The sequence below is a fragment of the Aotus nancymaae genome, unplaced genomic scaffold (assembly GCF_030222135.1).
Source record: "Aotus nancymaae isolate 86718 unplaced genomic scaffold, 86718_ANA_hifiasm-v0.15.2.pri h1tg000072l, whole genome shotgun sequence".
Classification (NCBI taxonomy): domain Eukaryota; kingdom Metazoa; phylum Chordata; class Mammalia; order Primates; family Aotidae; genus Aotus; species Aotus nancymaae.
Genome location: NW_026988487.1, coordinates 4,303,890 through 4,317,388, shown reverse-complemented (window position 1 = coordinate 4,317,388; position 13,499 = coordinate 4,303,890). Strand labels below are relative to the sequence as shown.

General features: G+C 38.9%; 1 protein-coding gene across 13 annotated transcripts in view; it reads left to right on the top strand.

Annotated features, from left to right (window-relative positions):
- Positions 1–13,499, top strand: part of SPAG9 (sperm associated antigen 9) — a 145,435-nt gene that overhangs the window by 68,130 nt on the left and 63,806 nt on the right. For 7 of the 13 annotated variants that reach the window (XM_012463570.3, XM_012463567.3, XM_064367545.1 and 4 more), the window contains 2 exons: positions 1,149–1,299; positions 11,941–11,982. In XM_012463570.3, the coding sequence (XP_012318993.2) occupies positions 1,149–1,299; positions 11,941–11,982 (193 nt within the window). The remainder of the gene's footprint in view (positions 1–1,148; positions 1,300–11,940; positions 11,983–13,499) is intronic. The other 6 variants (XM_012463573.3, XM_012463571.2, XM_012463576.2 and 3 more) reach the window with 1 other exon arrangement.

Sequence of the window (13,499 nt, the reverse complement as noted above, 5' to 3'; positions counted from 1 at the left end):
ATTAAATGTAATCTGTCAACCCCTATGCTTCACCTAATTTTTAAGAAGGCATTGGGACAGTTTTATCAGTCCTTTTAGATTGTTAGGGATGGAAGAACACAACTTTTGTATTAAGTGAAGGCACATTTCGAAAGCGGCTCAAGTTTCTTGGTATAAAAACGAACTACAGAATAAAAGACTTATTTAGCAAAACTGAAAATTTCCCACTTTTATTAATAACCTCATTGTTTCAATTCTAACTTACATTCTTAGCAGTAGAGGTATGAATTCCAGGAGGCACCAAACCTTTAGTGTCTGATTTCTTTCCAGTTTCGACACTCTTGAGTTAATGACCCAGGATGACTGGCTAGTGGGCTTGTTTCCACCCTCTAAAAGTGCTTTCATTTGGAATCTTCTGTGGATCAACAAAGGATGTGTTTCTCATTGAAATTCTATTATTATTAAAATTGTAACTCTTGTTCATTGAAACTTCCCACAAAGCAGTGGAAATTCAGTAATCTTTATAGAATTATTTGGCCTTCTTATTTGGAAAAAACTGACAATGGTTTTTTCATACGTACTGTGCTTGAAAGGAACTCGTATAGTGGTTCTGTAGAAAAACAGAACTTTCCTACTGGAGTGGGGTGGGGAAGAAAGATATTTTTCAGTTCTTTTCATCATTTAGGTAGCTCTGATTTAGATAATATATTGATTTTCCTCTAGGCAGGAAAGGCATACCCTGAAGAGGCTTCAGTAAACATCCAGGGATTAGCGAGAGGATTTGGGAAGTCTAGAAATGGGTTGCGCTCACTTCCAAAGAAAGAGGTTGCAGGTTCTCCTAGGGCTAAGCTACGTATAAAAAACTCAGCGGCAGCTCTTCTCTAGACCAGACTAGAGCACTGACTGCTTCTTGGGCAAGGAACTCATCAGTAACTTATAAGATTTCCTTAACCCTTCTTACCACTTTTCTTAGTTGATTTCTTGAGGCTAACTAAACTGAGACTGTCCTTTCTCTTTGGTAAGTCTGTTTTATTCAGATGGGCAGACAGTGTTATTTTTGAGTGATGGTTCTAAAACAGTGACAGTCCAGGCTTATTACTTATAGTCATGGCAAATTAAAAAGTGAAAGTAAATGAAGACCTAATTTTTTTTCTCCCATCTTCAAATAGAAAAGAACGTCCTATATCATTAGGAATTTTCCCATTACCTGCTGGAGATGGATTGCTTACACCTGACACTCAGAAAGGAGGAGAGACCCCTGGATCTGAGCAATGGAAATTTCAGGAATTAAGTCAACCACGTTCTCATACCAGCCTGAAGGTAAGCTTTATGCTGTTGAAATCGTCAGTTTACATTTCTTAAACTTTCTTATCCTAATTGAAGTGCTAGATGACCAGAGTATAGTAAAATATAATCGTTTGTATACATTTAGTTTGTAAAAATTATTTTTTTAATTGGAAATGAGCTCTTCCCAAAGAGTGTGATTTTTACTATTTTATTTCAAATTATATAGGAAAATAAGTGAAACATTATATCATCTTGATTAGCATACTAATGACAAATTAATTTCTATTTGGTTTAGGCTAGGGTGACTAGTGAACCTAATTATATTAGAATTGAAAATCACTATTACCAGAAAGCCTTGGTTCACTGTTAGAGGCTTTCCAATACAGTAGGGTTTCACTTACAGAAAAACGAAACAAATACACTGTTCCTTCCTTAAAACTACTTCATAAAGCAATCTACAAAAATGAATTATGTTTAGCTAAAAAGGCCTGGTGTAAATTAATTATAGATTATGTTCTTGACCGAGAACTTTCATCAAATATGTGATAAATATAAACAATAATGTACACTAAGAGTGGATATGAACTAATAACTTTTAAGAATATTTGAAGTTATATTCTTTATCTTTTAAAATGAAATATTCATAAAGATATTGATTATAAAAGATCCTTTGTTACCTTATCTACTACAGTAAATCTACTCTTATCATGAGACACCACCTACAATAAATAGAAATGAATTACATGTATCTTATTTCCTTTTCCTGCTTTATTTTTCCTCATAATGCTTATCATGATCTAAGTATGTAAAGATAGCTCTTAACAATGCTTCTAAAATACTGTCGTTTGCTGTATTTATTTGCCTCTAGACTCTTCACTAAGAAGATAAATTCCATGAGGTTTATTTGCTGCTATATCCCTAGCACTAGGAAAAGTGCCTAGCACATTGTAGGTACTCAGAACATGTTTGTTGAATGAATGATTTGTTTTAGATGTTAGAAAGAATCTTTGGGGACAATATAAGTGGTAGAGGCATTTAGAATTATTCTATTGACTTTTGAAATGTGCTCAAAACAGTAAGCAGTTGATAAATATTTGATAGCTTTTCTCCCACTGAAAAGTATTTTTAACATTAAGGGTTACCTTACATTTTCCCCCTCTTGATCAATTTGTTAGAAGCTAATACTGCTTAGTATTAGCCCACAGTGATGTTACTGGGCATCTCTCTCTCTCTCTCTTTTGAAATGGAGTCTTGCTCTGTCACTTAGGCTGGAGTGCATGGGGTGATCTTGGCTTACTGCAACCTCCTCCTCCCGGTTCATCTCTTGCCTCAGCCTCCTGAGTAGCTGGGATTATAAGTGCCACCGCCATGCCTGGCTAATTTTTGTATTTTTAATAGAGACGAGGTTTCACCATGTTGGCCAGGCTGGTCTTGAACGCCTGACCTAAGGTGATCCACTCGCCTCGGCCTCCCAAAGTGCTGGGATTACAGGTGTGAGCCATCACGCCCAGCTGCAATTCTCTCTTTCTTTTACTCCTGTACCACAGTGGCTCTTTTAGCCTGCCAGTAGGTTTAATAGATTTTCCAAAACACTCATGTCTCAGTCGCCTACTTGCCATGTCTGCTTTCCCAAAACAAAATTAAGTGGGAGGGATACTTTTAGTACCATGGCAACTATATTTTAATTACTACTCAAAAGTGCACCTTAGGAGATTATTATAATTCTCTTCATTTTTTAATCTACTGATATGCCGTGCCATAACTTTAGTGACAAGTTATAAACCAATTAACAAATTATTTCTATAGACTTAAGGAGTTTCTTGTGTCCTCCCTAGAAATACTAAGGGAAGTACTCCAGAGAGTTTTTAAAACTAAAACCCTATCTCTCTCTACTTGGTTTGGACCTGTAGCCACTAAATGAGATAAAGACTCAATGGATAAGGATTTCCAGGAATGGGGTAGTGCTTACAAAATGACAAAAGTCTAGTTTGTAAAGTATGTTAGTAGTTATGATGTACTGTATTTTATTACTGACCTAAACCCTTGTCGTTCACTAGATAACTTTCTACTTTACCAGGGCTGGAAGTCAGGGATTTAGGATTCATTTGTGGGCTATGCCACAGGCATGTCACATGCCTTATCATCTTGATTTCCGTGTATAACGGGAATTGGACTATATTCTAATTTAAAATATCATTTCCCCTGAGATTGGGGATGACCTAGCCGTCTTATTTATTTTATTTTTTATTTTTTTGAGATGGAGTCTCACTCTTTCGCCAAGACTGGAGTGCAATGGTGCGATCTCGGCTCACTGCAATCCCCGTCTCCTGGGTTCAAGCGATTCTCCTGTCTCAGCCTCCCTAGTAGCTGGGATTACAGGTGCCCACCACCATGCCCAGCTAATTTTTGTATTTTTAGTAGAGGCAGGGTTTCACCATATTGGTCAGGCTGGTCTTGAACTCCTGACCTCGTGATCTGCCCGCCTAGGCCTCCCAAAGTGCTTGGATTACAGGCATGAGCCACCGAGCCCGGGCCGACCTAGCCATCTTTTAGGGCATGCTTTGACTTCATTATGAAAAAATGGAGGTGTAAATTATAATTAACATTAGTTTTAGTACCACAATTTTTCTATGAAGTAAGGTTAAGGTGAAAATATCCTGTAAGAAAAAAAAAAGAAAATATCCTGTGAGAAAACCACAGGACAGAGAATGACAGAAAACTTTGTGGCAGAAGAACAGCAGATAAGGGGATTTGCCAGTGATTGTAAAGTTATGGACCTTCTTTGTTGGTGTATTACCAGTTTCTCATTGTGGAAGACCTGTGGTGAGTGAGGTTGTAAATAATCCAATGGATTTTCTAGGAATGAGGCACCTAGAAAAATGTATAAGATCTTAAAAAGAAATGTTTATACATATTCTTGATTTATCACAATCTTATAGAGATCGACAAATATGTAAACAAATACATGAAGTAATAGAACTTGAAGTATTGTTAAAGCAAGGTAAGCTAAAGAATAATTACCAGGAAGGGGTACTTATTTTAGGGTGTGAGAGAAAGCCTCTGGAAGATGGCTTGCATCCTGACATGGGAACGTGCAGGTGCATGGAAAGGTCTGGAGGAGTACATGTTGAAGATGAGATGGCAAATGCAAAGGCCCTGACATGGGGAAACACTTCAGCATGTTTAAATGGCGATTTTCTCTTCATTCCACTCAGACTTTCAGTCTTACCTACTGCACCAACATGCCTTCTGTCAAGGGTGCTGAAAGAATCCATCTTTCCAAATCTAATGGAAAATTCTCAGTCCTCATCTTACCTTTTAGCAGCATTTATATATTTGAATATGTTCAGCCTCTTGAAGTACTTCCTTCATTTGCTTCCAGGATTCTCCCTGGCAAACACACACTGATTTTCTTCACCATTCCTTCTCCTTTGCTGGTTTCTCTTCTGCTTTTGGATCTCTAAATGTTGGGGTACCCCAGGGCTTAAACCTCAGCCCTTCTCTTAATCTGGGTAGATCAAATTCCATGTCTTTAAATGCCATCTATGCATCACTGTTCACAAATTTGAATCTCCAACCCATATCTCTTCCCTGGACTCTAGACCTCTGCATCTAATTGCTTTTCTTTATGGTTTCCCCATATATATATGCTTTACCTTGCCTAGATTTCCACCAGTAGAAATACTATCATTCAAGGCCAGTTCAAATATCACAATTTACATGTAGTCTCACTAACACCCTAAGGACTAACACCCTATTGACTGTCTTCAAATCGAGTTTGGAGATCAGTTGAAGACAGAAAGCAGGGGAGTTTTGTATTGCTTCATTAACAGGAATTTTTTACTGGGGAACTTCTAGTGAAATTGATAAAAAGAAACTCCATATATTAAATGATTAAAGCTGTTCTGTTAAAAAGTGTATTATAAAAGTGCTACAGGCTGGATGTGGTGGCTCATGCCTATAGTCTGAATACTTTGGGAGGGCAAGGCAGGAAGATCGCTTGAGTCCAGGAGTTCAAAACCAGCCTAGGCAACTTAGTGGGACTCCGTCTCTTTTCCTTTTTTTAAAAAAAGTTTTATAATATATATATATATTTATTTGATATATTATATATATACATATTTTTTTTAATTTTATTTTATTTTTGAGATGGAGTCTAGCTTTGTTGCCCAGGCTGGAGTGCAATGGTGCGCTCTCGGCTCACTGCAACCTCCGCCTCCTGGGTTCAAGAGATTCTTCTGCCTCAGCCTCCCAAGTAGCTGGGATTATAGACGTGCACTGTCATGCCTGGCTAATTTTTGTATTTTTAGTAGAGATGGGATTTTGCCATGTTGGCCAGACTGGTCTTGAACTCCTGACCTCAAGTGATCTGCCCGCCTCAGCCTCCCAAAATGCTGGGATTACAGGCATGAGCCACCGCGCCCGGCCTATTTTTCATATATTAAAAAAATTTTTTTCCTCCAGTGTCAAGTGACTTCATCTCTACGAACTATTTAAAAATTAGCTGGGCATGGTGGTGTGCGCCTTTAGTCCCAGCTACACAGGAGACACAGGCAGAAGGATCACTTAAGCCTGGGAGGCTGAGGCTATTGTGAGCCATGATCATGCCACTGCACTCCAGCCTGGGTGACAGAGTAAGTTCTTGTCCCAAGAAAAATAGTAATAATAATAATAATAATAATAATAATAATAGGCTAAAGCTGAGAATGGACAAAATGTTAAGGTGAGACAGTTAATCTTACTGAATTCACAAAGAAGCTGTAAATAAAGAAGGAATTGGAGAACAAAAGGCCAAATATAACCAAGACAATCCTGAAGAACGATAAGTACAAGAACTTGCCCTACCAGATATTAAGATTTACTTTAGCCTGAACCCAGGAGGCGGAGATTGCGGTGAGCCGAGATCGCGCCATTGCACTCCAGCCTGGGTATCAAGAGCGAAACTCCGTCTCAAAAAAAAAAAAAAAAAAAAAAAAGATTTACTTTAAAGCTTTATTAAGGTGGTATAGTATTGCTTCATCTTCCCTTCTTCTTTCCTTTCCACACAATTAGATTCTAAAGCCATCAGGCAGGGCAGAGGAAGGTAAGGCATTCCATGGTGGTTAGGAGCAGGGGTGGGATTGTTGTCATAACCCAAGCAAGGTTAGGACTGTAATCCATGTGGGGTAGCCTGGTGTACAGAGTCAGGGCCTCAGCCGCGTTAAGGACATCCCTGCAGGATGGCAGCCAGGCTTGGGGGTACGAGATCCTAAACAGGATGATGAGGGCCTCCCCAAGGAGAGGTGCCAGGCATAGGGTGTCAGAGCCTGAGCAGGTGAGGAAGGCAGCATCTGTGTGTGGTAGGGGAAGACAGGGCTGGAGTGGAGAAGAAAGATACATGGGAAAAGAAGGACGTTAGTGGAGGGTTGTAGTGGCAGTGAGACCATAAGAGACTTGAGCCCTGGAAGTCAAGGGACAAGGGAGTTTTCGAATGGAAGAAGATGTCAGCAGGATCAGCTGGTATGGAGAAGTCAAGTAGAATGTGGACTGAATTTGTAAATGTATAGGTGTAGATTTGAGCAGTTTAACTTGTCAATGGTGATTGTGGTGTGAGGAAAGAAAAAAATAACTTGAGGTGGAAATTGGCAGAGTGAAGACAAAAGTAGAATGGAAGAGACTGGGTTGTTTGTATGCTTACAAGAAGGGTTCAGTAGAGAGAAAAATTAAAGACAAGGGAGTGAAGAAAGATGATTGATACATCTGAATCCTAGAAGAAGCGGGGAAGAGATCGCATATCTCAACTGCAATTCAGATCTCCTTTATTGCTGGGACAGCTTCATTTTTCCTAGTCTTTTGCTGTTACAAATAATGCTGTGGTAAATAACCAACTAAGGCCTAGAAAGCAGCATGAAAATTATATGGCTGGCATAGGGCATGTACACACACATATGCATGCGTATACATATGTACTCCAGAAAGGTATTTTTTTTTCTTTGAAGAGCATCCTTGGTTGTTGATTATTAGTAGAATGTGACATTTAGATATGACAAAAGCAATTTTAACGAAACCAACTGGATAGACACCTACTAGTGAAAATTTTAGAGTTCTCATAAAGTCACACGACTTGTGATACTTTAAACTGATGTGAGAAGCTCTTGTTAGCAGAGTTTGGTATGTAAAGCCAGTCAATGCGTGCTGCATTCTTCAGGGGATGTGCTTAGCATGCAGAACAGGAAATGTCTAAACAGAGCCAGCATTTTTGTTGAGAGAATTTTCCATCCTCCTCCATTTGTGGTTAAGTTCTGAAATTGTTCCTATATCTTTAGTTTCCACAAGCTTTAATCTTTATAGTAGTTGAATTGTATCTATTGTTATTTAAAATTTCTATTATAAAATGCATGTGTAATTTAAAAAGTTAGTACTGTTTTAAAAAACTTTTTTGAAGTAATCTTAGACTTACAGAAAAGTTGCAAAACTAGTACAGAGTGCCATATACCCTTCACCCAGCATCCCCTGATATTAACTAACTATAATACAATCATCAAAGCTATGAAATTAACATTGGTACAATACTGTTAGGTAAATCTGTATTTGAGTTTTACCAGTTTTTCCATGAATATCCTTTTTCCCTTCCAGAATCCAGCCCAGGATCCCACATTGCTTTTTTTAAAAAAAAATTTTATTGGCCAGGCATGGTGGCTCACACCTGTAATCCCAGCACTTTGGGAAGCCAAGGTGGGTTGATCATGAGGTCAGGAGTTCGAGACCACTCTTGACAACATGGTGAAACCACGTCTGTACTAAAAATACAAAAATTAGCTGGGCATGGTGGCGGGTGCCTGTAATCCCAGCTACTCAGCAAGCTGAGGCAGGAGAATTGCTTGAACCTGGGAGGCAGAGGTTGTGGTGAGCTGAGATTGCACCATTGCATTCCAGTCTGGGCAACAAGAGCAAAACTCTGATTCAAAAAAAAGATGTTATTGCAGACAGGGTCTCACTGTGTTGCCCAGGTTGTGTTCTCAAACTCCTGGCCTCAAGTGATCTCCTGTCTCCGCCTGTCAAAGTGCAGGGATTATACGCATGAGCCACCACATCTGGCTTTCACGTTGCTCCAATCTTCCCAGCGTGTGACAATTCCTCAGTCTTGTCTTGTCTTTCCTGACCTTGAGACTTTTGAAGAGTACTGGTTATTTTGTAGAATGTCTCTCGATTTGGGCTTCTCTGATTTCTCATTATTAGATTGAGGTTATGTATTTTCAGCAAGAATCCAATAGAATCTAATATCTTGGTGTGGATATACTTTGAGACTATGGAGATACGCTGTTTCTGCTCAAACTTTCATTCACTGATTTTAGCTTTCATCAGTGAATTTTTCCTGCAACAATTATTAGTAAAATATTGCTAATGGTTATTTTCTGTTTTCTTCATTCTAAATTTATTAATTGGAATTCTTCTATCAGGGAGAGTTGTCTCTCTCCTCCTTTCCACCATTCCAGTTTGAATTCAAGGGGTGTATATTTTATTTTGTGGCCTATACAAACCTATCATTTCTTTGGTTTCTCAAATTGTTCTAGCTTTGGACATTGAGAGCTCTTTTAGGTTGGCTCCTGTGGTCTTTTGACTTAACCCATCTTTTTTTGAGTGCTTTCTTCCTTATTGGCCCCGTAAAATGCTCCAAGGTGTTTTATTTCCCCTGCCCTACTCTTAAAAATTTGACTACTTCTCAAAGGAGCTCTGGCACATTTTTTGGGAGAAGGGTATTTAGGAACTATGATTTAGACACTGTTTGTTTGTTTGTTTATTCATTTCTGGTTTGGGTTTTTCCATTAGTTTATACCTCCTTTATGGAATTTTGTATATGTACTAGGGTAAAATAAGAGTTTTTTTTTTTTTTTTTTAAAGATCATTGTTATATTTCATTGTTTTTGCTTGTGTTTATGACAGTGGATAAGAAATTTGTTCTATAAGCTCAGTTTTTGCTTATAAGCTTTTTCCCTCACGTAGATCTTTATTTGGTAACTTTAGGAACCACGCATAGGTGACTGTTGAGGTTTGGAAGGAATAAAGGGTAAAGATTTTATTGTGTTGTATGTTGACCAAGATGCGTATGTATGTTGAGAATAGAAACTGGTAAAAACGCCAGGCGCGGTGGCTCACGCCAGTAATCCCAGCACTTTGGGAGGCTGAGGCGGGTGGATCACGAGGTCAAGAGATCGAGACCATCCTGGTCAACGTGGTGAAACCCCGTCTCTACTCAAAATACAAAAAATTAACTGGGCACGGTGGCACATGCCTGTAATCCCAGCTACTCAGGAGGCTGAGGCAGGAGAATTGCCTGAACCCAGGAGGCGGAGGTTGCGGTGAGCCGAGATCGCGCCATTTCACTCCAGCCTGTGTAACAAGAGCGAAACTCCATCTCAAAAAAGATAAAAGAAACTGGTAAAAATGTAAATAAGCAGCACTTTCAAAATAAATGATGGTGTTTAAAGCTTGTAGTTTAAATGTGACTTCATTTGAGGTAATTGGTACATAGGTATTTTTTAATACCTACATTTACTGTTTAAACAAACTTAGAATATGAGAAGTTGTTCAAAATATTTTCTACTGAAAAATTACCTTTTTCTTTTCTTTTTTTTGGTTGAGATGGAGTCTCACTCTGTCACCAGGCTGGAGTGCAGTGGTGCAATCTCAGCTCACTGCAACCTCTGCCTCCCGGGTTCAAGCGATTCTCCTGCCTCAGCCTCCCGAGTAGCTGGGATTACAGGCATGCGCCACCACGCCCAGCTACTTTTTGTATTTTTTAGTTGAAACAGGGTTTCACCATCTTAGCCAGGATGGTCTTGATCTCTTGACCTCGTGATCCGCCCACCTGGGCCTCCCAAAGTGCTGGGATTTACAGGTACCCACCACCACGCCCAGCTAATTTAGTATTTTTAGTAGAGACGGGGTTTCTCCATGTTGGTTAGGTTGGTCTTGAACTCCCGACCTCAGGTGATCCGCCCACCTGGGCCTCCCAAAGTGCTGGGATTACAGGTGTGAGCCATTGCACCCGGCCTATAATTTCTTTTAAAAAGTTATTTAACTACTCAGGAGTCTGAGGTGAGAAGATTGATTGAAGCCGGGAGTTCCAGGTTGCAGTGCACTTTAATGGTGCCTGTGAATAGCCATGACACACCAGCCTGGGGAATACAGCAAGATCCTGTGTCTAAAAAAATTATATTACTTCAGTTTCACAATTTTTAGTAATACTGAAGAATATAGAGTAGAAATGGGAAGTTTCTTCAACCCTAAATTCTCCCTGCCCCCCACCATCTTTGTAAATAGTTGATGTATCCTTGGCCCTTTTCTTTACAGGTGCATATAGATACTGCTTTTTAAAGATACGTGGGTTTATAAGTATTTTCCTGCTGCTTGCTTTTTTTTTTCATTTAGTAACACGTCTTGACAATCTTTCTACTTTTATATAGAGAGAGCTATCCAAGTTTTTACCGAGTTTTTGATGAAGAGAATGATTAAAGATGATGATGATCCAGAATCAGATATCATATAAATAAACATTAAGTGCTTTTACCACCAAAAAAAGTGTGAGGCTCTAGATAAGTTTATTGGCTTGACTGTGGTGATTCTTTCACAGTGTGTATTGAAAAATCCCCTTAACTGTATGTGTATTTGTCAGTTATACCTCAATAAAGCTAAGGGTAAAAAAACCACGTATATTAAAGAAGAGGCAGTCTGGTTCCTACATGTGAATCATGCCTTGCTAATCTGTGTATTTTTAAGGGCACAACTGAGAGCTAGTAGCCTTTCAAAAAGACTTTGATGAATTTCCAGACCCAGAGTATTTAAAACTGTTGCTTTGTATTTAAGAGAAAAACATCTGTTTCATAGAGGGAAAGTGTATAGATAGAAATAGAGAATATGAATAAATAGATTTTTATGAAAAAGAATTTGGGACTGGGCACGTGGCTCACGCCTGTAATCTCAGCACTTTGGGAGGCCAAGGAGGGTGAATTGCTTGAGCCCAGGAGTTTGAGACTGGCCTGGGCAACATGGGAAGACCAAGTCTCTACTAAAAACATAAAAATGTATCCAGGCATGGTGGGGTATACCTGTAATCCCAGCTACTTGGGAGGCTGAGGTGAAAGAATCACCCAACCCTTGCAAAGTTGAGGCTGCAATGAGTCGTGATTGTGTCACTGCACTCCAGCCTGAGTGATAGGAGTGAGACCCTGTCTCAAAAAAAAAAAAAAAGTATTTAGATTTTAGTGATCCTTCGATCATTAGTGTTATCTAACTGATTCAGTAATGATAGAAGAGAAAGGAGGTGTGATAAACATTTCTAAGTGTGCTGCACTGGAATATTAGTATGTTAAATAGTCGAAGGGATGGTAGTAACCCTCAGGAAGATTTCATAAAGTGGTGTAAGCAGAAAAAAATGTTAAATAATGAGCTGCATGTCGATAAATAATAGACAATGATCCAAGTGGTGGCTTCTGAACCATGATATTACTTAAACTAGGGTCTTAAGGTCTGTTTAAGTCAAAACAAAACAAAGGTTGCAAACATTCATTTTAAACACGGTAGATGATAGATGAATCTTATATCCTGGGAGATAGTGCAAGCCAAAGATACAGCCATGTTAAAACCTAGTAAACACATAATTTTTTTCTCTTTTATAATCTTCCCTTTTCCTAGGTCAGCAATAGTCCCGAACCTCTGAAGGCTGTAGAACAGGAGGTGAGAATGGTGCTTCTTAACATTTTGCAAAAAAATACACTAAAGTGATTAACTATCGATTACTTCCTCAACTGCTATTCTTAAGACATTAAATGCTCAGTTTCAAAGACTATTGATGTAATTCACTGAAATATAAAATAAAATTATTTCCATTACAGTGGTTGTCAGGGCTTTACTGTAATCTGTAATTTATTCCTTCCCCAAAGTAAGCATTTTTAAATAAAGGAAAGAAAATGTAAGTAAATTCTGTGAAATTTGGCCTCTTTCCATTTATCTAGCTCTATGTAATGGTATACTTTCCAGAAATATCTGCCTCAGTACATAATATATGTAACTTGTATGTGTCCTGGATATGGCCTAGTGTGACATTTTACTATGGACTGCTTCTTTAGTTTAATAGAGTTCTTCATCTCCAGTCAGGGCACCATTCAGCTTTATTCAGCAAACATCTATTAAGAGCCTACTACAGACTGGGCACAGTGGCTCACGCCTGAAATTCTAACACTTTGGGAGGCCGAGGCAGGCAGATCACTTGGTCAGGAGTTTGAGACTAGCCTGGCCAACATGGTGAAACGTCGTCTCTAATAAAAATACAAAAAGTAGCTGGGCGTGGTGGCAGATGCCTGTAATCGCAGTTACTCGGGAGGCTGAGGCTGGAGAATTGCTTGAACCTGGGAGGTAGAGGTTGGAGTTAGCCAAGATGGTACCACTGCCACCAGCCTGGGCAACAGAGCAAGACTCTGTCTCAAAAAAAAAAAAAAAGCCTGCTACATGTCAGGCTTGATATGCTGAGCACCGAGAATAACAAGATATCTGTGACTTTCTGCTATGTGCTAGGTCAGGGGTTGACCTGGGTCCATGGAAGCTCTCTAGCATCAGCAGTGAAACAATATCCTCTTCCTTCTAAATGTACTCGGTGTTAGGACGTTCATACCTTTCCTTTAATAATTGAATTCTCTTGAAGCTACAATTCTGTTTACACGTAGATGTGTTTTACCTAAATGTGAGTATCTAAAATTATGGTTTCTAGTGTTCTCTTTGGGTCACAGACTCTTAGGAATCAAATTATTTGAAACTCTCCGGAAGAATGCAAGTACATATACCACATAGCTGTAAACCAAAGGAGTTTTAAGAACCAGTGCTTTAGAGACTTACTTTTACTTGGGGAGAAAGAAATGTAGGTATAAAATTATAAGGTGATTTGTGTTAATAGTGAGAGATTCTATGTGGGGCTAGTTACTTGTTTGTAATTTTGTCTTTATTTTCATTTGGCTTAAAATCTTCAAATCTAAGAGACAAACTTACGTAGCAGAGGTGCTTGCCTTTGTTTAGCTTATTTCAGAAGTTAGGCAGGCTACTCTGGAAAACACTACATTGGCATGTAGTGTCTGTAAGTTGTCCTTAATGGAATAGTTTATTTTCTCTAGTTGCAAACATAGTTTATACTGAGTTAGAAAATAATTGTGCTGCAATGCCAGATAATACATGACATATGTATTCTATATAGCACTGAGCAC